The sequence below is a fragment of the Sebastes fasciatus genome, chromosome 5 (genome assembly GCF_043250625.1).
Source record: "Sebastes fasciatus isolate fSebFas1 chromosome 5, fSebFas1.pri, whole genome shotgun sequence".
NCBI lineage: Eukaryota > Metazoa > Chordata > Actinopteri > Perciformes > Sebastidae > Sebastes > Sebastes fasciatus.
Window position 1 is genome coordinate 1,690,780 of NC_133799.1, and position 24,143 is coordinate 1,714,922.

Consider the following 24,143-nt stretch of genomic DNA (forward strand, 5'->3'; position numbering starts at 1 on the left):
GTTTTGCGGCCAATCAGAATCAATGTACCTCTTTCCTGATTGGTTAATCAGCAACACATATAAAGTTAATAATAACATATTTCATATAATATTACTCATTATTAACAATGAATATAATGTTTATTTACACTATATAGAACTATCTCTGAACAGACATTTTGAATGAAACTTTATTTAAATCTAAAGACAGAGGAGACCACATTAACTCTTCATGTGGCCTCTGGCTGTTGAGCTTCCTGCAGGATTTGTTTCACTTTACTTTCCAACACAAACAGAAATTATAATATTCCTGTTTCACTATGACTTGTTAACAGTAATCAGAAATAAAAACAGCTTTAATTTGTCCTAGTCAGAGGTGGAGGAAGTACTCATTACGATCGTTTACTTTAGTAAATGTAGACGTAGGAACAGTATAAAAACAAATACTCCATTACAAGAAAAAATCCTCAATTAAAAATATTACTTAAGTAAAAGTACAAAAGTATTAGTAAAAAAATGTACTTATGTAAAAGTAAAATGTACTCATTATACAGAAGGCTCCTTTCTTGTATTGTTTTTAACTTCCAGAACATTTGACTTGTATATAGACATTTTATTTTTATTATTATATTTATTGTACCTAGCTGTTATTTCTATTCTTCGTAAATACATTGAGAGAGCTGCATAAAACCAAATTAAAATGTTATGTATATATGTATGTACTTGGCAAAATAAACCCGCTCTGATTTCTTTCAAAGTGTTATATTATTATAGAATATTATATTATTCCGTTTTTTTATCACTAATTAATACATTGGAGTTAAGCATGTTAGATTATTATTAGATTAGACACTACTAGGTTTATGTATATTGTACTTTTTTATATATAATATATATAATAAAGTAACTAGTAAGTGTCAAGTAACTAAAGTGGAGTTAAATGATACACTTTAATTTCAAAGAACATCAGACTTTTTTTCTTGTAAATTTGTGAATCTTTTCTTGTAAATTTACCTCTTTAACATCAGAGAATATTCAGATTGTTTTCTCGTAAATTTTGTGAGTTTTTTCTAGTAAATTTACCACTTTAATTTTACAGAATATCCAGGTTTTTTCTTGTAAATTTTTGTTTTTTTCTTGTAAATGTACCTCTTTTATCAGAGAATATGCACTTTTTCTTGTAAATTAAGATTTTTTTCTCATAAATTTACCACTTTAATCTCAGAGAATATCCAAGTTTTTTTTACTTGTAAATCTGTATGTACTTGGCAAAATAAACCTGTTTCTTATTCCTTTCAAAGTGTTATATTATTATAGAATATTATATTATTCTGTTATTATCACAAATTAATACATGTAAGAACATTTTAATGTTGGTGTTTGGGAATTTTAGATTACTACAAGATTAGATACTACTAGGTTTATGTATATTGTACTTTTTATATATAAAAAATAATTAGTAACTGTAAGTAAAAAATAAATATAGTGCAGTAAAAAGTACAATATTTCCTTCTGAGATCTAGTGGAGTAGAAGTATAAGGAAGCATCAAATGGAAAACTGTACAGTACCTGGGTAAATGTACTTAGTTACATTCTAGTATTTGAACACATGGCAGTAATTGTTCTGAAAATAGCTCCTTTCCAACATAGAGGAAACATTTCCACACACTGCAGTCAAATAATCTCCATTTATTAAAAACAGAAACGCTTAGAAAATAATAGCAGTACAGTAAGGTGCAAATTACACTCGAGACATGTTGCATTTCGACTAGCGGCGACGTCCTCTGGCGGCGATGTTACCGAGTTACGTTCCGGTCAATACTGACAAGAGATATCACTAAATTACAGCACGATGCATGATTATGATTACATGGGAATGCTATGAGAGACTGGAGTGAAGAAAGATAAATAAAATAAAAGATTTATGAAGCTGGGGGTAATATTCAGAGAAAAAACTCAGAATTTACGACAAAAAACCCAGAATATTCTGTGAGATTATAAAGTCATACATCTGCAAGAAAAAAATGCAGAAATTCTCTGGCTCACGTTACTGCGGTGTTTCACAGCGGCGTCTGTTTAGTGATGAGGTTGATCCAACCTTGCAAAGCGATGTGGTTCCTTAACAAAAAAAAAATATTTTGAAAGTTTTCTTTTCATAAATTTATGACTTTAATCTCAGAGAATATCTGAATTGGTTTTTTTGTAAAATTTGTGAGTTTTTTCTCGTAAATTTAAGTTTTTTTTCTAGTAAATTATTTTTTTCTCTTAAATTTATCACTTTAATCTAAGAGAATACTCAAGTTTTTTTATCATAAATTTGTGAGTTTTTTCTCGTAAATTTACCACTTTAATCTCAGAAAATATTCAAGTTTTTTCTTGTAAATTTGTGACTGTTCTTTTCTTGTAATTTAACCACTTTAATCTCAGAAAATATTCAAGTTTTTTTCTTGTAAATTTCACATAAATTTACGACTTCAATCTCATAAATTCAGAGTTTTTTCTCTGAACATTACCCCCCTTCCTCGGCTCCGTAATTTTAAAGTTTAAACCTTCAATGGCCCCGATACACTGTCGTAGATTTGAGTCTACAAGTTTTAGTTTTTGTCGTCCATATTCTAAATGTGCCATGTTTTTAACTCTCCCCTCATTCATTTTTAGAAGACAACAATAATATTAATAATAATAATAATAATAATAGTAAACCCTCTCTGGACAGAAGTTTCAACTGGAGCCGTCAGCACTTTAAACTCAGGCTGCCGACGCAACTCGACTTCAACGCAGATGAACGAGTGAGCGAGAACGGAGAGAAGAAAAGTTTGAAAACAGAGTTAAAGATTAGAAGAGAAGCAGCAGAGATATACGGTGATGTGTTGCCACTGCTGGTGCCAATATCACACATCATCATCATCATCATCACCACCACCATCATCATCATCACAGGCATGAGGCCGAAGGCAACAGTGGCAAGCAAACTAAAGCTGCTTAGTTCAGACTAATGGAGGACTGAGATGAAAACATAGATATAGAATGACGTTACACATTATCTTTCCGTTCCTTTCAGAGCTGGAACTGGAAGTGAAAAGCACAGCGGCGTTGCTTCAGTTACAGTAACAGCCTCGATCCATCTCACCTGGGCATTTCTATCAGGTTAACGAGGGGGGGGAATCTTTCACATACTGAATCTGAATGGGATGATAAATACTGAGGTGCTCAGGCTCTAAATAACTACAGCCACCGGAGCTCCTGATGTAATACTGACGTAGTCCAGAGGGGCTGCGAGCGCTGCTTTCTGTGAGCTACATCAGACTGCTATGAGATGACGTTATAACTCATTAGGAACTCTGTAAAAGGGGAACGTCTGGTTTAAGTTTCACTGCATATTCTAACAATCAGGATATGCTTTCAAAATCAAACATTGCAAAGGTCTGAGCCGATATAGAGCAGTTAACACAATATATACATGACGCTGTTATAAACACCCTCAAACAGTTTCTATTTAAGGCGGCCGGCCTGCTGGGAAATCAGAGTTATCACAAACAGTTAAGAAACCCGACTCATGTCATGGGGGGGATGTGCATGTTAATGTTTGAGCTGGCTGACGCATTAACTTCCTTTAACCAGATCAATGATCATTAAATCTACTCTGAGAGGAAAAACTAAGAGACACGACTGAGCTGCAGAACTGGTCACTACAAAACAAGACAGTCAGAACTGAGATGTTTAAAAGGGAGAGTTTGAAGTCAGGTTGTTTGAGCTACTTCTCCATAGTCAGTGTATTAACTACGGTAGATTAGGATTAACCCATCCACCCCTTAGCTCAATAAAATAATAATCTTCAACTCTCTGTGGCCGAGTTCTCTCCATCAGTACGGTCGTTGTTGAATTATTCCTCATTTAGTTTGAGTTTTTCTTTAATTTACCACTTTAATCTCAAAGAATATTCAAGTTTTGGTCTCATAAATTTGAGATTTTTTTCTTGTAAATTTACCACCTTAACATCAGAGAATATTTATGTTTTTTTATCATTCATTTGTGAGTTTTTTCTTGTGAAAGTACCACTTAAATATCAGAGAATGTCCAAGTTTTTTCTTGTATATTTACGACTTTAATCTAAGAAAATATCCAAGTTTTTTTCTTGTAAATATGTGATTTCTTCTCTTAAATTTACCACTTTAATCTCAAAGAATATTAAAGTTTTGGTCTCGTAAATTGGAGTTTTTTCTTGTAAATTTACCACCTTAACATCAGAGAATATTTATGTTTTTTTATCATTCATTTGTGAGTTTTTTCTTGTGAAATTACCACTTAAATCTCAGAGAATGTCTGAGTTTTTTCTTGTAAATTAGTGAATTCTTCTCGTAAATTTTTCACTTTAATCTCAGAGAATATCCAAGTTATTTTCTTGTTAATTTGTGAGTTTTATCGAGTAAATTCACCACTTTAATCTCCTAATGTTACATTCAATTTTCAACTAATTAAAGTGACGTTGTGTGACTCCCGTCATGCGGTGCATTCTGTGCTCGTGAGGCAGACAGCTACAGTAGTGATGCTTCTTTTTTACAATCGAATATCTGTTGCTGCTTTTTCACTATTCAAATATATATTCAAATTTAGAGTATTTATTGACAGGCCTACAGTAGATGGCAGTCGGCACGCCCCCAGTTTAGAGAAACAGACTCTAGTGAATCTGAACTAACCCTTTAAAACACCAAAGTCTCACAATAACATAAACTAACCGATGGAAGCAGCGTTAGATCAGCTACTCCTGTGTTCTGAGAGGTAAAATTACTGTTTTTGTGAATGGAGTGTGGTGGCTTTGAAGAGAGCAAAGATAACAGCTTCAGTTCCCCGTCAGAAAGGGATTATTTAGGTGTCTATAATCTGTTTAGCTGCTGCCTCCGTCCACAGCAGGACATTACTTTGCTCCCGTCTGTTTCTGCTGACTCCATCTACTGTAATAATACACTGACTATGGAGAAGAACCTCATACAACCACACTGAGAAACACCTGAACTATCCCTTTAAGTGAAAGGAAAAGGTCAGTCCTGTAGTGGTTGAACAGGTCGGTCCGTACGCTACTTTAAGGCCAAAAGTTGCCAAAGTAGAATTGCACTCTAATGAGATCCCATGTTTTTATCAATGATAAAGAAACATACAGTATAATAATATATTTTTAACTTAAGAGAATGGTTGCATGACTGCGGGAGCACCTAAAGTATTTCAACACACAGCCGGTCCGTCAGGCCGGCAGCCAGCAGCGTGTCCACCGAGTCCCAAACACCGACACGCCGCTTCACAGTCAACACCGCACCGCTCCGTCCAGCAGGGAGAGAGAGACGAGACGGGAGGTTTCACTCTCGGCAGACAGAGACTCTTCTTACAGTTTGTGTCCAGACAACGACGACCTCGTCGTCTCTCTTTACGAGCTCTCCAGAGCGTCCAGGACCTTCATGATCTGCTGCTTAATGACCTTGGTGGCGTCGCCGGCGTTGGGTATCAAATATCTGAGAGGAGGGAAAACAGAGAAGGTGAGATCAACTACCAACAAACAGAAACACATTCACTGTCAAGCTTCTGTAAAGAGTTTTAATATCCTAAAACGATTAACCCTCTGGGGGGGACCCTTTAGAGGGGGGACCCTTTCTTTCCACTAAACGGGGAGTTTTTCCTGGCCACAGTGCGCTTGGTGGATCCTGTTGGGTCTCTAAACTATGGTGTACGGTCTAAGACCTGCTCTACATATAAAGCGTCTTGAGATAACTTCTGTTATGATTTGACGCTATACAAAAATAAATTGAATTGAATTGAATTCTTCTAGTCATAAATAAGAAATAAACGTGAATTTTAAAATGACATCTTTAAATGTGAAATCTGTCAACAAGCACCTCTCTACTGCCGATATCTCCACTCCAGCCGAGTTGTTGGTGCCAAACTTGAACGTGATCAGTTCTGGGTGCTTCTTTTTGGACGTGATCTTCACCACGGAGTTCAGTGCTTGTCTGGACTGGATGTAGGCGAAGCCTTTCCTCGACGCGATCTCCCGCAGGCAGTACATGTGAGTCGCTGTGATCAACAAGTGGCTGCAAGAACAACAACAACAACAACAGGTTAACAGAGTCGGTGTTACGACTCAGGGATTCATGGATTACTGCGACGCCTGCTGTTCATTCATTTTTAAGGAAGTGGGGATGAGTCACATTTAAGTACAACTTCCAGCCTTCTACACCCCATGACAGCTGGGGAGGAGGCGTGTCAGGGTGTCATGGTGTCATGTGAGGAATCATTTTACTCACTTTATTAAATCCATTCATGCGGCGACTCACCTGGGGAACATGTGACCGGTTTCCTTCACCTCGTTACATGGAATGTGATGCTTTACGTCTGGTTTGTTTGTCCACGTCTGGACGTTGACGATCTCCTTCCTGTCATCGTCTGACATGGACGAGCTGTCGATCTCATCTGGAGGGGAGGAGGGGGGAGCATTAGATGCATACGGTGTTTTTCAAAATAAAAGTCATCACATTATTTAAATATGTTTCCAACAGCCCCTTAGTGTCGCTGCCACGGCAGAAAAAGAAAAACAGATCAGTATCACGTTAAAACCAGACGGCGACCATACATTTTCTTGTTATAACGTTTGTATGTCATAATAATATGAAAATAATAACAATAAGTTATCACGTTTTAACTTGAAACGTTTCATGTTATAACATGATAAACAGCACATTGTTATAACCAGAAACGTTTCTGGCTATGGCGTTATAAGCTTGTATGTCGTAATAACAGGAAAAAACTACAGAGGATAGAACCTTCTAAAATCAAAAATAAGTAACTATATAAATAAATGACTCGATAAATACATAAATATGTCATTAAATGTGGCAAAAATTATATAAAAAATAAATGTAGCCATTAAATTTTTTTGAAATAAATTAATATTTCTGTTTTAATTTGCTTTTTTATTTATTTATATTTGTATCAACTCCCTTATTTATTTACTCTTTGGTTTCATTTTCCCATTTATTTATTTATTCTTATTACATTTTAAATTTATTTATGTAATTTTTTATTTATTTATTATTTATTGTTTTATTTATTTTTTAATGTATGTATTTATTTATTTCTGCATGATTTTCCCTTTGCATTTCACCCCTTATTTATTTCCCCAAACTTATTTATTTCTGTATTCTTTTCTTTCTGTATTTTTATGTATTTCTGCTTCATTATGCAAATGAAGGGACTGTCACTCAACGAGTGTCATGACACAGAAGAGTAAATAAATAAGAGAATTAATACAAATATAAATAAATAATGAAGCAAATTAAAACAGAAATATCAATTTATGTCACATTATATCAATTAATTAATTGACACATTTATTTTTAATATTATATATTTATATAATTATATATTATATTTATTTATGTATCAAGACATTTATGTAGTTTTTATTTTGGCAGGTTCCGTCCTCCATAAAAAAAAACATCCCGTTATAACAATAAACTTTCACGTTACAAATGTTATAACATGATACTGATGTGTTTTTCATTATCTGGCGTGGCAGCGTTACTCCTCCGTACAGTTTACCTGTATCATACTCCTCCTCATCACCAATACTGAAGACGGGCTTCACCCCGCGGTACGGTTTGCCGACGCGGTCGCTGCTGCTCACATGTCTGGAGATAAAACACAACAGGACATCTTAGAGAGTCACATCAGCACTGAGAGAAGGATGTGAAGGAACATGAGAAGTCACATTAAATACACAGAACAACGAGGCTGCACACAGATAGCGATGGCATGAAGACCTCCTGAGCCCACTACTGCCGGGTGATGCTGTTAAATATAAAGACAGAAGTTAAATGAGACATTTATACTCCAGCAGAGCTACATTAGTCAGGGGATGATATTCAGGGCTATTTGAAATCACAGGGTTGTTTTTAACTGGTTAACGTGTTTTATTGTGCATAGCCCTGACTATCATCTAGTTCAGGGGTCAGCAACCTGCGTCTCTTCAGCTCCTCTCCAGCGGCTCCCTGTGGAGTTTTAAACATGGAAATCAATAACTGCTTTTTGTTTACATTTATCATTGTTGTAGGTCTATGGGACGACGGTACGACGGAGTATTAGGGCCACATTGAGAAAAAAATAATAAATCGGAGATTTAGAGAATAAAGTTGTAATATTATAAAGAAGTAATTTTTTTACGTGTTATTTTCTTTTTTTCTCGTAAACTTCTGACTTTATTCTCAATTTATGACTTTATTCTCGTCATATTATGACTTTTTTTCTGGTAATATGACTTTATTGTGTAAATCTCAGATGTTTTTTCCCTCAATGTGGCCCTAATACTCCGTAGTACATTGTCTCTTTGGCCCTCACTGCATTAGACTAATATACTATATACTGAGACTATAAACTGTGTTACCTTCATCACAATGATCACATGTTTCGTGGCTCCAGACAGATTTTTTTTTGTTTAAAATGTCTCTTTTGATAGTAAAGGTTGCTGACCCCTGGTCTAGAAGAACAACAATGAAATGGAAAGACAGACTGTTAAGTGCATCTCCAAGCAGACAGAAGTGAAGCTAAAGGTTCTACCTAAAAACACCGGAGGTATTGTGGATGTACAGACGCCTCAGAGCTTCCTGAGCAGCTTCAGCAGCGCTGAGCGTTGTTAGTGAAAGCATGAAGACAGATCTGAAACCTCTCGTACGTGTGGTGGTGCCGTTAACATGAGTGAGAGAGGTGTTGGGTAGCATGCGTTAATGTGACACTGTGTCTCCTACAGCCCGGCGGACTGGTGCGGGTCGCTCTACAGCCAGTTTGTGGGCATGCTTGGTGACAAACAGCTCGATGTCAGGGAGCTCTTACCGATCTGGAATCACCTTCTCTGGCCAGGGCAGATTGAAAGACATTCTAGCGTGGAATAAGGCACAAGGTATGGTACACTTATATTAAAATACAGAACAACTAAATGTCAGTTTACAGCCATCAAATGACCACAGAGTCGTCGTTCACATCAGTCCAGTCAGAGGGACACTTCAGCCTTTTATACAGGCTCGTTCTCTAAGATGTGATGATAGACGTAGAGAACTATTCATCACACTTGATTAGAGATTTAATGGATCAGTTGAGTGATTTATATTCTCAATTATGTAAGAGATGAAATGTAGAGCCAGCGTATGTATTAGATTCGGTGTGGGTTGTTGTGTGTCTTAATGGTTGTGTTATGTACGGAGTCATATTGTTAGTTTGAATGTTGTATTGATGTATGTTCTTATTTAAGTATTGTTAAAAAAATAGGGCTGTCAAAGTTAACGTGATAACACATTAACGCCACTAATTTCTTAAACGCAACATTTTTTTATCTGTTCTAAATGAACCTTAAAGGGAGATTTGTCAAGTATTTAATCCTCTTATCATCATGGGAGTGGACAAATATGCTGCTTTATGCAAAATGTATGTATATATTTATTATTGTAAATCATTTAACAACACAAAGCAATGACAGATATTGATCCAGAAACCCTCACAGGTACTGCATTTAGCATAAAACAATATGCTCCAATCATAACATGGCAAACTGCAGCCCAACAGGCAACAACAGCTGTCAGTGTGTCAGTGTGCTGACTTGACTATGACTTGCCCCAAACTGCATGTGATTATCATAAAGTGGGCATGTCTGTAAAGGGGAGACTCGTGGGTACCCATAGAACCCATTTACATTCACTGATCTGGAGGTCAGAGGTCAAGGGACCCCTTTGAACATGGACATGACAGTTTTTCCTCGCCACATTTTAGTGTTAGTTTGGAGCGTTATTTAACCTCCTTCATGACCAGCTAGTGTGACATGGTTGGTACCGATGGATTCATCAGGTTTTTCTAGTTTCATATGATACCAATATTTTCACTCTAGCTTTAAAACTGAGCCGCTACAACCTAAAGATTGTAACAAGTTGCATTAATGCGTTATTATTGCGTTAACTTTGACAGCTCTATTAAATATGTATTAAACTCAAATGACAAAGCAGCACCTAATAAATGTTTATTATTAAACTTTGGTGGAATTTATCGTGAACTGAAAACAAAGTGTAACATTTGCTTTCTTAATAAAGTGATTTCATTCTTATTTTTACTATTTTATTTATGAGAGGAATCATTTTGAACATTTTGAAATTTTGATGAATATTAAATTGAGGCCTTACAATTTTAAATTTTAAAAACTTAAGCTATAAACCCTTGAAGAAGAAGAAGCGAAGGATGAGAGTTTTGTGTTTGAGGGGTGGCGGTTTCTCAGTGAAGGATTCAGAGGAGGAAGTAGGACCTCACCTTTCTACGGGCGTGGAGCTGTTCTCGATGAAGCTGATCATCTTCTCCTTTACGTTTACCGACTTGGACTTCAGAGCGAACGTCATTTTGTTGACCAAAGACTTGACTCCTTTACCGTCTCCGGGGCTGCTTAGTGACTCTCCCTGTATCAGGGAAAGAAGAAGTCAAAGTGTGTCCAACACGGAGCTGAAGACAAACTAGCAACTTCACTGATCTTCTACTAATTAGTCTAAATGTTTGTGTCTACGTACGTCGGCAGAGCTGAGGCTGCTGTGAGATCCTGACGTGCTGACGATCCAGTGGAGGTATGAAGAGTCCAGACCTTCGATGTTCATGTCTACCAGGTGCTTCTGGAGCGCTGAAATCACACACATCTCACTGAGTTTACACTCCTCACTGATATCCAAACTGGGCCAAATATACATAAACGATGAATTCACACAAAGAAAACATACATTTCCCATTTCCCAACATAAACGTGTATTTATAATTTATATTTATAATTATAATTTATAAGAATGTGTGCACCTAAAGCAAACATCAGACCATGTGAGGTTGACCTTCCCTCAGAGTCCACTGACTTCTTTCATTGGCTATTTTTATTTTCCTTTCTTATTCAGACCGTTTTGTGCTGCGTTTTCATCTTTTCCACAAACAAATTGTTGTTGACATTAAAGTAGAATAATGAAATGAAATGTCTCTCAGTGGTCAAAAAGCCGTGTTAAAGTTAATATTAAAAATCATAATTTGGACTCCAACACAGGGTGAGAGACATAATCTAATAATAAAGCATTGTTTACGTTGCCAATTTCACAGATTGTGTGATTTTCTTTTTTGTCTTCACAGCAATTGTGCATCAAAACTTTATTTCAATGTATTACTTGTGTTTTCTTTTGTTCACATCAGAGGCAGCATTTTATTTGCCTTTAGTGATATTCTTTTCATCTTAGCATTTAATGTGAAGCTTTTTATAAAGTCTGTTTTGATGTGAGTTCTGTGGAAACCTTGATAATGACAGCTGGGAATGAGGTTCGGGCAATTAAACCTAGTTACACAATATTAGGAAGTTATAAAACAGAACCAGGCGTACACAGCTTTATCATTCTGACGAGAAGAACAGACATGGATATTTGTTTTTCTGTTAAGTTTTAGTCGTGGATCTACACAGAGTTTAAAGCTCGTGACCCCGGGTGTCTGAGTATTCTTCATGTTCTCCTACTTACCCATGAAACCTCCTTTAGCAATGCTGACATATTCTTTGTTTTTCTGTAACAGAAAAGCATTAATTAGTGAAGATGCAGATAACCTCAGAGCACCAATGTTGATTCTTCTCTTCTCATGTCCCTCACCTGCAGGAAGTGGGCCAGCACCATGTTCATGTACATGTCCTCCTCCTCCCTCCCGCTGCCCATGAAGCACAGGTGCTCTCCGCTGGCGATGGAGCCCGATTCCAGAGACTGTTTCTGGGCCTCCAGCAGGGACTTCACAGAGAGAGCGAACTCAGACGGGTTCTGGAGCATCTGGGAGAAGAAGAGAAAACACATTTATTACTCTGTAAACATGAATATGTTCCCATACACATTAACACAGAACATCAGTGTTGTCTCCTCTCACCAGGTCAGAGTCCAGGTGGAAGGCCGTGGACAGGTGGCCAGCGTTGTACTGCTCTGCAGGCCGACAATCCACCACAAAGAAACGAACCCCGTCCTGAAAGGAAAATACATTATTATCACGAGAACCGATGATTTGGTACCAAGTCGATGGCAAAATTCGGACAGCATTTTTTCGCATCCAAAAGAGGTTTGTTTGATCACTCAGAGTCACACAAACCATGCACACACTTTTTAAATAACAGTTTTTCAGCTTTGGGCTTTTCAAGTCAAGAGGCTCAAGTCCAAGTGAAGTCCCAAGTCACTGGTCTTAAGTCCAAGTTGAGTTGCAAGTTGCATTTGATTTTGTCAGGTCGAGTATAAAGTCAAATGTGTGACTCCAGTCTGACTCGAGTCCAAACCTCTGGTATCGACTATTACATTTCTGGTATCGTGATATCCCTAATTATTACATTATCTTCTCTTTCTTTCTACTCACATGGAGAACTTTAGTGAATAGTAAGCTGTGTGTTAATACTGACCTGCTGCAGCTGGTTGGCCTGCAGGATCTCGGGGACAGACACAGGGAGACACAGAGCCTGACTCAGGTCAGTGTCCTCTTCTTTCAGAGCCACCAGGCTGCTACCAAACAGATTCTGGTTCATCTACCGAACACACAATCAAACAATGAGTCCTCTTGTGCAGCTCCGTCAGCTCTACTCCAGATGTACCGAACACAAACAGCTCGTTACCTTTCTGAGAGACAGAGGCGTCTTACTCTGGTAATACTGAGCCAGAGAAAACAGATCTTCAATGTCCTCTGCTTCCAGGTGAGAAGGAGATTCTTCCAGCATTTCTGTGGTAAAGAAAACCTCTCGTTTAACTCCAGAGTTCAACATGAGAACAAAGCCACAAATAAAACAGCAGCAGGTCAGACTTACTGATGATGTCCTCCCTGCTGACTCCTTCTTGTGTTAGGATGGCCTCTCTGAGGGGAAATCACACAAACACAAATCAAACTTTACATTAAAGGTTCCTCAGATTGATCACGTCTCTGTGTAGCTTCCACTAGCGGCTGCCTACTTGGCGTTGACGAGGATGATGAGCATGAGGAAGAAGATGAGGAAGGGGTCAGCCTGCCGGAGGTAGCAGTCCCACAAGGCCTGGGTGACGTCGGCGGGGCAGTGGCTGGAGAACAGACTGCCCATCTATGGAGGAAACATAAACACGGACAGGAGTTCAGACACGGTCAGAATTACATGTCGGAATGACTCGGAGAAGACAGCCCGTACCCAGTTGATGGCGTAGGAGTCCGGTGTGATCTTTTTGGTGTCCAGGAAGGAGCAGAGCTCCGGCTCGTGGTACTGCAGCAGCAGTCTGTACAGGTGGAAGGGTCGGCCGCTTGGTACGCAGTCCCTGAAACGGACAAACGCCCTTTACAACTCAAGTCATAGCTCCTGGTAAATTACTGGGATAACCTTTCAGGCACCGCCAGTGATGTTATTCACACATGCACTACATACAGAAACATTTCTCTCTTGCGCCTTTTCACACATGCCATGGTAATGCTGGAATAGATGGGGCGAGGGACAGTCCAGCAGCAACACTTATGGATGCCAACCGCCATAAAACACAACAGAAGAAGAAGAAGAAGAAGAAGATGGGGCAATGCCGGTGCTACGTGTGCACTTTGCTCTCTGTACGTTGCCACTATGCATCTGCATCATATCATGTTCAATTTCTCACAATTCTAACAAACTACATTTTATGAAAATCGGTTCAGAATTAAGCAAATTACAGTTGATTTTGTAGAGAAGTCTGCATCTCTCAATAACACATTCTATTTGTTTACTAGCGGATCTTGACCTTTCCAAGATGGCACGTCTAATCACAAACGATGTATCTACGTTTCTATATCTATGCGGCGGAAGATGGCTCTTGGTATTTTCAGGAACATGGCAGACGAGGAGCTGTTTTTTAGGACATTTTTCACATATTTGTCGGACAGTTTTCACAATTTTTAGATTTTTTTCCACATATTTTTTTGGATATTTTTCAGACATTTTTCCGGATATTTTTTTGGACAGTTTTAACTATTACTTCACATATTTTACTAATATTTTTCGGACAGTTTTCACATATTTATTTATTGTTAGTTATCAAATCACCTGCAAAAGCATTGGAGTAAATGCTGTAAACAAGTCGTGCATTCAGTCTTGTGATTGGTTCGCTCGCTTCCCTGAATATCAAATATCGATCCCTGCTCTCATTCTCACAGGAGCCGATGCAGGAACTGTTCCTGAACGTTTCAGGGACAGACTGAATGTGTGAAAGAGGCTTTCAGCTCACCTGGGGATGTATTTGTTCATGACGGCGTAGAAGCAGTTGTAGAGGTCGCTGCGGGGAAGGTGAAGGCCCAGCAGAGGTTTGAGGAGGTGCGGCCAGCTCAGCTCCGGGCTGAAGGAAATGTTTCGGGACTTACAGTAGAAAGTGATGACTGACTCGACATCAGACACCATGTCACTCCTCTCTTCCTCTGATACGTCCAGCTGGTCTAAACATGGGAACCAACACAGAACCTCTTTATACAAACATCACCAACAGAAGTGGAACATCCACATTCAAAAACAAGAAGCAGAGAAATGTAGAATGTAGAAATCTAATCATAGGTTTAGCTCTACTGTTAAATAATGCATGAAAAGAGCACTTCTTCTGTATATCTTGTGTTTCTGGGCAACGCTCTCATAAGAGGTTTTCTATTTTGAGCTGTACCAGATCTTGTTGTCAGCTTGAGCAGACTAATAAAAGTCATTTGTTCCTCTGAAATGATGACGATCTTCTTCAGATATTGGCCCATAATGAACACACAACCTTCTCTTCTTCTTCTTCTCTTCTTCTCTGCTGTGAAAATTCACGCCAACGCCCCCTCAAGTCGGAACAACAACTCAGAAAGTTGGCGGAAATGTTGGTACACGACTTGCCGAGTTGACGTCATGTTACGCAGAAACAAGAAGTAAAGGTTGGGTTGATGGTAATGTACTTTGTAATATGGTATTAGGTTGTAACCGTAGATTATTTATTAGCATTAACCCTGATAACAAGTCAGGTTAAGCAATATTTTAGTGGTTTTAGGCAATGAATCTTCGTTGTCACATAAATACTGGAAACAGCAAATCAACGTGTCGTTAAACTCGGGCGGTTAATCGCATGATTGTCCATAGTTAATCGTGATTAATCGCAAATCAATCTCACATTTTTTAACTGTTCTAAATGTACCTTAAAGTATTTAATCCTCTTATCAACATGGGAGTGGACAAATATGCTGCTTTATGCAAATGTATGTATATATTTATTATTGGAAATCAATTCCTCGCCAAATTTAGTGTAAGTTTGGAGCGTTATTTAGCCTCCTTCATGGTGAGCTAGTATGACATGGTTGGTACCGATGGATTCATCAGGTTTTATAGTTTCATATGATACCAGGATCTTTACTCTAGCTTTAAAACTGAGCCAGTTACAGCCTCCAAAATTGAAGTTGCGTTAATGCATTGAAGAACTTAGTGGCGTTAAAATTAATTTGCGTTAACGCCTTATCATCTCTTTGACAGCCGTAGTTTAAACGCTTTGAGCATTATAATACTACACATCTTCTTTGTAGCGTCAATGGTGTTTCCACATTAAAACTCAAAGCTCACGAACATACCGAAGACGGAAGAACGACTTCCCATCTCAGGAAATGAGACCATCCGAGGAGCACGAGAATGCACCACTAGTAGCGGCTAACGTCGCCTCGAGCTACAGCGGTCTGGTAACATCACTTCTTTCCAACTCCTCCAGATGTTTCTCATTTTCAAACTTGCAGTCTTTCTTTTTTTGTGTGATTTTGTGCAGCTTCTTCTGCAGCCATAAAAATCTTTATACAACTATATGCAACACGTATGCAGTAGGACTCCCCAACACATGTATACAGACTCTGATGAGTTAAATCAGTGGAGTTCTTTAAAGTAAACGGCACAAACCAGATCACCTCTCTAAAAGGACTAATCCTCGTCTAAATAACTCAACATCCTAGGAGGTGTATTGACCCAATAATAATTGTATTATTACTATTTTATCCGTGGACTTTCTATTACTTTATGTCTTGGTTAAATTATATTTGGTTCTTTTCATCAACAGCTCGCTGCTGAACTTAATTCACCTCGTTGTTTTGTGCTGACTACGTACTTTTATCAGCAGTAATTCTAAAATCCCGGATTGTGTGGAGGAATTAGGAGCCCATTCGTTTACTCACCGATCAGCTGTTGACTGCGGTTGTGAATGAGGGTCTGTTCTGGTAAATCCAGGACGCCGTCCCACGGAGACAGGCTGTCCCCTTTGCCAGAGACATTTAGAGCGATCTGCCGACACAAAAGAAGGAATCACTGCTAAACATGCAGCTATATACAGTACATATACATATATATATATATATACAGCTATAAAACACATGACAAAGACTGACACTGATCTGTGACTCCACTGATGAACAACTAATGAACAACTAGAGATGTAGCTGTATGGCTTCAGATATTAACTTGTGATATTCACAGACAAACAGAAATCACAGTAATATCTTCTTTTTTTTTATAAATGAACTTTAGTTATTTACCAGATGAGAATGATTACAAGCTGCACCACCTAAGAGTTGGTTGGTTGGTTAACCTTTCAGCATTTGGCCTCATAATTAGCCTGTAAAATATGTTGTTGGTATGTTGTTTCACACAGAACTGATGCCTTAATCTCGGGTGTGTCACACAGAGACATGATGTCCTTTACATTATATGAGCCTGAGACACTGGTCTTTCCAGTCTGTTGACTCGTCGTTCTAACCTTTACGACACGTGGACTCTAACAATAGAAACAATCAGGCCTCGACTTTTATCATTTCAGAGGTAAGGCCACTTGGTCGTAGGTGTTTGTCAATTATTTTTTGAGGGCACAAAGGCCAAATGTCAGGGCAGCAAGGCCATCACATAAAACAATGATTTAAAGTCCACGGATATAATGAATTTAAAATAAGGGTTAATGATGATCAGTTAAATGAATAAATAAATAAATAAATAAAGCATTTACAAATTACCAATATTTGTAAGTAGTTTATCGTTGTTATTTCCTACTTTTGTTGTGCTGCAGCCTAACGACAAAGTTAATACCGTTAAAAGTCTAGTTGTGAACGACATGGATCAAAGATTTCTGGCTGTGTTTGAGTTGTTAAAAATATTAGGGCTGCTTAACATCCCTAAAAAATACATTCATCCTCATGATTATTTTGTATCTATATTTCATAAACAGCGCCCGTTAGTAGGAAGACAAGGCTGGCATTTTGGGTGCATCCCCTCAACCAGCAAAGGAGACACTCCGTCAAAAATGGTTAAGTATTTTAAACGGAGCCGAGCAGAGACTCTTCTGGGACGCTTCGGAAACGCACTGTGGTGCGTCTGGTGGAATCACAAGCATTGTGGCCACGCCGCAGCAGGAACACGCCGCAGCAGGAACACGTCGCCACGTCACAGTAGGAACACGGAACACGTCGCAGCAGGAACACGGAACACGTCGCAGCAGGAACACGGAACACGTCGCAGCAGGAACACGTCGCAGCCGAAACACGTCGCAGCAGGAACACGGAACACGTCGCAGTAGGAACACGGAACACGTCGCAGCAGGAACACGGAACACGTCGCAGCAGGAACACGTCGCAGCAGGAACACGGAACACGTCGCAGCAGGAACACGGAACACGTCGCAGCAGGAACACGGAACACGTCGCAGCAGGAACACGGCGCAGCAGGAACACGTCGCAGCCGAAACACGTCGCAGCAGGAACACGGAACACGTCGCAGTAGGAACACGGAACACGTCGCAGCAGGAACACGGAACACGTCGCAGCAGGAACACGTCGCAGCAGGAACACGGAACACGTCGCAGCAGGAACACGGAACACGTCGCAGCAGGAACACGGAACACGTCGCAGCAGGAACACGGAACACGTCGCAGCAGGAACACGGAACACGTCGCAGCAGGAACACGGAACACGTCGCAGCAGGAACACGTCGCAGCAGGAACACGGCGCAGCAGGAACACGGCGCAGCAGGAACACGGCGCAGCAGGAACACGTCGCAGCTGCGCCCGGTGGAATCCTGGGGTAACATTTGTGTCTAAATCTCGTGATAGAGGTTTTCCAGCAGTTCATACCAGGCTCAAAATCTAACCCACCGCTGGTTACGTGCACAGCGTTTCACTTGATGTTGCCCAATAAGAATTCAGAATCTCAACGAAAGACACTGGTGTATAAAAAACATAGACAGGAAAGACGGAGGAGAAAACAGCTAAATCAGCCGGGGCAGTGTGGGCGGGGCATCAAGGCCAGACGGAGGGTAGGTCGGTGTAAATCCTACCCTGGAAGCTTTACTGATTTCAATTCAAACACAATATCTTGAACATTGCTAATATTCAACTTTTACATTTCAAAGTGAAACTGCTTTTTGTAACAGGCAGTCACTTCCTGCATGTGTTCACGGACTCCTGACATGCTTCTCACCTTCCACATCTTGGCCCTGTGCTGAGCCGAGTGCTCCTGGACCTGGATGACCCCTCTCTCCATCTCCATGTCGGAGCCGCCCGAGTCCAGAGCCTCAGCTAGATCCTGGTCCCTGAAGAGAGACACACAAGACCAGCACACAATTACAAAAAGAGCTGAAACAGAAGTCTAAATGTTCATAAAAACAAAGACAAGATTTCAATAATAAGTATCAACAGTTCCCACAATGGTTGTAAAGTCATCATAAAGTCTATTTATATTGTGAATAAAGACACATTTAGCTGATTCTGAAATGATTAGTGGTTTAAATGTGAGATTAAACAATAAAGTACCAAAGTTAGAAGTTATTTGAGTCACTTCAAATCAAACATTAAATGATGATAGACCTTTTTCACAGCACACATTTCAACTTGTCGTTGCCAGAAAAGTACAGGTGGAGTTGATAACATTAACGATGTAACTGAGTGTCCCAGACAGTATGTTATTCCAGCGAGAGTGGAAACAGCACGCAAAGTACCAGGACCTCCCCTGAGAGGAATGCAGCCATAATTAATGTCATTAAATACACCTGTGCTTTTCCTGCTACCACGTGTCACAATGTCTGCTGTGGAAAAAGGTCTGTTGAATGCTGGTCGCACAAAATCATAAATTTGAAGCCGTCACTTTGGTCAATTTGTAATGAGCACTTGTAATTATGTTGGACGTTTTGTTAACTAAATGTTTATTAATATCTATATAATCCCATGCAATTGTTGTTCTACAAATGACCACAATAATGAAATGACTAAATGCAGTGAAACGTGTCGATGAGTTAACCGGTGAGTTTCCATTCCAGGCAGATATGATGATGACACATAAAGATAAGGGAATTAATTTATGATGATATTTATCTCCATACGCCCAGCTCTCTGAGTCACGACAAGTCCAATAGTTTACTGACAACTTCAAGGTTATTTAATCATATAATATTCATGTTAAGCATATTACATGAGAGCAGCTATTGTTTGGGCAGCGGAGCTTCGGTGGTAATCAATAAGAACGGCAAGAACTTGACTAATAGATGAAAAAATTTCTCAATCGACCATAAAACAGAAAGAAGACGAAGCAGAGAGCTGGCTGCTGGTGGAGGAGGAGTCCTGGAGGAGGACGGGAGGAAACACGGAAAACGCTGCTCTAATATCTAACACAGTCATATAAAGGTTGGACTGCATTGAGGCGTCTTTCCTCCGACCTGTAGCTCCTTTGCTCTGTTAGAGTCTGGCTGCCTTTCACGTCATCATGACTGAGCTTTGGTCTCAGCTGTCTGGAGGAAACCAGGTCCCCAGATGTTCTCCAGCTGCTGCCTCATATTGACTCATAATAACTGGTTTCATTTTCTCTGATAATAATAATAATAATAATAATAATAATAATAATAATAATATCAGGTGCTTATTAGTGAAACTTGACACACGACTGCTCTCATCTAGAACTGCGCAATTAATCAAACAATCACGATTTTGGCTTCCCCTGATTGAATGAACGTGATCGATTGTGATATTGACGTTTAAAATGCACTAACAGCTGTGTTCATATCAAATCAGACGCTTCCTACACTAACAGCCAGACAACAGTTTGGGCTTCACCTTTGGGGAGCTGTCGTTTGCTTCTAGGAGATGCTCTGTGAATATTAACCAGTCTTATTTTGATGCAAAGATTTGATTTGAAATTGCAATAAAAATGTTTTGTCCCTAAAATCAATGACTAATCGTGATAAATAATCGTGATCTGAATATTGATGAAATTAATGGTGATGAGCATTTTGGCCATAATCGTGCAGCCCTACTCTCACCTGTTTACTACTACAGAGTATTAAATTCTCTAATTCTTTCCTCGTAAAATTACCACTATATCCTCATAATATTATAACTTTTTTTCGGGGCATATTATGACTGTATCCTCATTAAATTACGATTTTATTCTGGACATAATATTACGTCTTTTTTTCCTCAACATATTACGACTTTATCCTCGTAATATTATGATTTTATCTCAAAATGCTATGAATTGATTTTCATAATATTACAACTTTTGTTCTCGACATAGTATGACTTTGTTCTCATTAAATTACAACTTTATTCTAGACATATTAAGTATTTTTTCCTCCACATATTACAACGTTTTACTCATAATATTATGACCTTTTTCTCAAAATGCTACGACTTTATTCTTCTACTATTACGACTTTTTTTCTTGACATATGACTTTATTCTCATTAAATTACACCTTTATTCTAGACATATTACGTCTTTTTTTCCTCAACATATTCAGACTTTATCCATGTAATATTATAACTTTTTTTCGTGGCATATTATGACTGTATTCTTGTAATATTACATCTATTTTTTCTCAGAGAACACAGGCAGATCTGGGAAAGTTTTGAACACGAGCAGAAATCTTGCTGAAATAAATATATTAACTATTAAAGTCGAGAAGTTTATAAATTAATTAAAATGAATGAATGCATCATTGAAGTGAATAAGTGACACATGCACATTTAAAGAGGTTACTTCCCCAAACAAAGGACACAAAAGAGGATGACTGAGTAAATCATGACTACATGTGGGCATTGACTCAGCAGGAATAAATGAGAATATTAATGTTAGAGAGCTTTACTGCATTATATTCCATTATATTTTAATATTTTTAATTGCCACCTGCCGCCTGAATCTTGTGGCGGCTGACAAAAATCCCATGCAGTCAAGCATGTGCATTCTTTAACATTATTGGATCTGGCCTTACATTTCTTCCTGTTTCTAACTTTCATTTTTTTAAACGTGCTTGCAAAGGACATCTAAAGAGAGCGGAAGTGAAACAGTTGGACCGACTTCCTCACACAGACACCCAGAGGGAGGGATGGCAGGATGTAGATGTGTGAACCCGGATCGGCTACGGAACAGTAATACAGTAATACAGTAATACAGTAATACAGTAATACAGCTGCATTAATGGACGTTAACATCCATTCAAGTTTTACAAGCAGGACTTTAAACGAATGACTCGTATTATGATGCTTTCTTCAGTTCTGTCTTACTCCACTAAAATAATTACTATTTGGACAAAACATAAAAGAACACATGTGGATGTTCCTTCAGATAAATAAAAACATTTCACCAGAAACTGGTTCAGAAAAATCACCAGAACGCAGGAAATTAAGTATTTCACAGGAAGACACCTAAACCCCCCTAAACCGCCCTAAACCCCCGTTAACATGAGTCCACTAATGTTGAAACCAAACCTGCATCCGTGCACCAGAGGAACCACCTGGAGCTGGTTCAGGTCTGCGGTTCAGAGAGGTTCAGGTCTGAGGTTCAGATTCAGAGAGGTTCAGGTTCAGGTCTGAGGTTCAGAGAGGTTCAGGTCTGAGGTTCAGAGAGGTTCAGGTCTGAGGTTCAGATTCAGAGAGGTTCAGGTCTGAGGTTCAGATTCAGAGAGGTTCAGGTCTGAGGTTCAGAGAGGTTCAGGTCTGAGGTTCAGGTCTGAGGTTCAGAGAGGTTCAGGTCTGAGGTTCAGAGAGGTTCAGGTTGGAGGTTCAGGTTCAGGTCTGAGGTTCTGGATTTAAAGGGAAGCAGATCACTCTCTCTCTCTGTCTGTATATCTATATATCTAGTTCTAGTTAACTTGCTGGCTGAGCAGATTTTGTCTCTAAACGTGTCAACGCAAGTAATAAAGAGATGAAAACAGAAACACTGACGGATCTCTCTCTGAGTCTCTGAGTGTCTGAGTCTCTGAGTCTGAGTCTCTGAGTCTCTGAGCCTCTGAGTCTGTGAGTGTCTGAGTCTGAGTCTCTGAGTCTGAGTCTCTGAGCCTCTGAGTCTGTGAGTGTCTGAGTCTCTGAGTCTCTGAGTCTGAGTCTCTGAGTCTCTGAGCCTCTGAGTGTGAGTCTGAGTCTCTGAGCCTCTGAGTCTGAGTCTGTGAGTGTCTGAGTCTCTGAGTCTGAGTCTCTGAGTCTGAGCCTCTGAGTCTGAGAGTCTGAGTCTGTGTAACCAGCAGACTGCTGATCAGAACCAGCTCATCTCCAGCTAGCTGCTAGCTGCTAGTTTAAAGCTAGCACTAACGGTTACCGGCTGGTTTCCGGTTACATCACCGTCAGCAGACTCGTCTCTAGTCACTAAACGTTCAATACAGTCCGGTGAAACCGACAGGACTGTTTGACAGCCGTTAAAGCCCGTCCCTGCTGATGTTAGTCCGGTAATAGACGCTCTCTCACCAGCTGCCCTGCAGAGCGTCTTCCTCAGGGTCCGCCATGTTCTGTTGTGTTGACGCAGACACGTCACGTCAGGTGACGTCAACACGGACGACGTGTTGCAACAACGCTGTCAGGTTGTCTGGTGACGTCACTAATCGACCTGTTCAGCAATTTAACAAATTTGTCAGTGTGGTATTTGACAACTAGCTATAATCAAATAATAATAATAATATAATAATAATAATAATAATAATAACAATAATCAATACTATATTTGTATATATTTTTAATATATATTTTTATATTATTATTATTATATTCTTTTTTATATATTTTATAAATATATTTCCTTATATTTAAATTGTTCATATTTTGCTTAACTTTGTTTTGCTTTTTTTTACTGTGTTAGCTGATGCTTCCTGTTTTTTGCACTATTCCCTTTGCTGCTGTACACTGAACATTTTCCCACTGTGGGACTAATAAAGGAATATCTTATCTTATCTTATCTTAATCATAATAATAATATTTATTATTATTATTGTATATGTATATATATAATTCTAATAATAATTAGGTTTTAGTCCTGTAATAAACCTCATTTAATTTTTAATTTAAAACAAAAATTGTAACTTGCACACTTTCTATTGTATGTAACTGTTATTGTTATTCTACGTTTATATTTCATATTTTCTAAGTTAGTTGAAGTAGTCTAGTCAAGTAGTAGTAAGAAATGCAACACAAACTTCCTAACATAAAAGCAGATGATCATAACATTTATGATAAAACAATAAAAACAAGGACAATAAAATAAAATTGAATTAAAACAGCAGATAAAGACAAGATAAAAAAAATCTATCAGGTAAATAATTATTAATAGTAATTTATTTTGGTCCTTATTTCGTTATTCTTTATTTCTTTTATTTTTAATAAAGTTTAGTTTGAGTTGAGGAAGCCAGTAGCAGCATATACTGACTTAGTCGTGTCTTTAAATATTGGAACAATAAACAATAAACCTGGGTGTTATTTGGAGTCTGAACACATGACTATTTGATGGGCCTTTTTCCACAGTATTTTGTCATAGTAGGAAAAGTCACAGTTGTGACTAACAACATTATCAACGGCTCTGTGAGTGTCCCATTGAGCTGTGACATGTGATAGTGAAGCAGAACGAACAACACCAGGACCCTGAGACTGAAGCATCATTAACTTTATTATTTACACCTGTGGTTTTCCTGCTGTAACGTGTAACACAATTACTTGTTTTATTGCACAGATTTACTTGTCAGATAATAAACTGTACTAAAAGCATGCATATGTATATATATTTAAACATTCAATATCCACTGAGTAATATTTATTGAAGAGCTGCATATTCAACTCAATTTTATGAATTATTTCATTTTATTTAAATATATAAATTAAAAAAATGTAAAGCCACA

The 24,143-nt window shown here is 38.6% G+C and overlaps 1 protein-coding gene across 3 annotated transcripts; it reads right to left on the reverse strand.

The window, feature by feature from the left end:
• Positions 1-1,648: 1,648 nt before the first annotated feature.
• Positions 1,649-22,856, reverse strand: tbc1d23 (TBC1 domain family, member 23). Of its 3 annotated transcripts, XM_074636796.1 has the most exons (21): positions 22,726-22,856; positions 18,477-18,588; positions 16,192-16,297; positions 14,250-14,454; positions 13,193-13,316; positions 12,984-13,108; positions 12,842-12,888; positions 12,653-12,756; positions 12,443-12,565; positions 11,926-12,018; positions 11,661-11,831; positions 11,535-11,577; positions 10,563-10,669; positions 10,312-10,454; positions 8,854-8,898; positions 7,567-7,655; positions 6,303-6,438; positions 5,865-6,059; positions 3,280-5,483; positions 2,031-3,023; positions 1,649-1,990 (listed from the first exon to the last, which is right to left on the reverse strand). In XM_074636796.1, exons 1-19 carry the CDS (start codon positions 22,761-22,763, stop codon positions 5,399-5,401), a joined length of 2,091 nt encoding a protein of 696 aa, XP_074492897.1. In that variant the 5' UTR covers positions 22,764-22,856; the 3' UTR covers positions 1,649-1,990; positions 2,031-3,023; positions 3,280-5,398. The 3 variants fall into 3 exon arrangements, with proteins under 3 accessions (XP_074492897.1, XP_074492896.1, XP_074492898.1); XM_074636795.1 differs by having other exon boundaries at positions 1,649-3,023; XM_074636797.1 differs by lacking the exon at positions 8,854-8,898 and having other exon boundaries at positions 1,649-3,023.
• Between the last annotated feature and the right edge of the window lie 1,287 nt (positions 22,857-24,143).

Coding starts and splice junctions, on each gene's coding strand:
- tbc1d23 (XM_074636796.1), bottom strand. CDS start 22,763: ATGGCGGACCCTGAGGAAGACGCTCTGCAGGGCAGCTG. Junction 12,566..12,652: donor CGCCTCTGTCTCTCAGAAAG/GTAACGAGCTGT, acceptor TGTGTTCGGTAG/ATGAACCAGAATCTGTTTGG. Junction 7,656..8,853: donor GAGAAGGTGATTCCAGATCG/GTAAGAGCTCCC, acceptor TTTTATCTCCAG/ACATGTGAGCAGCAGCGACC.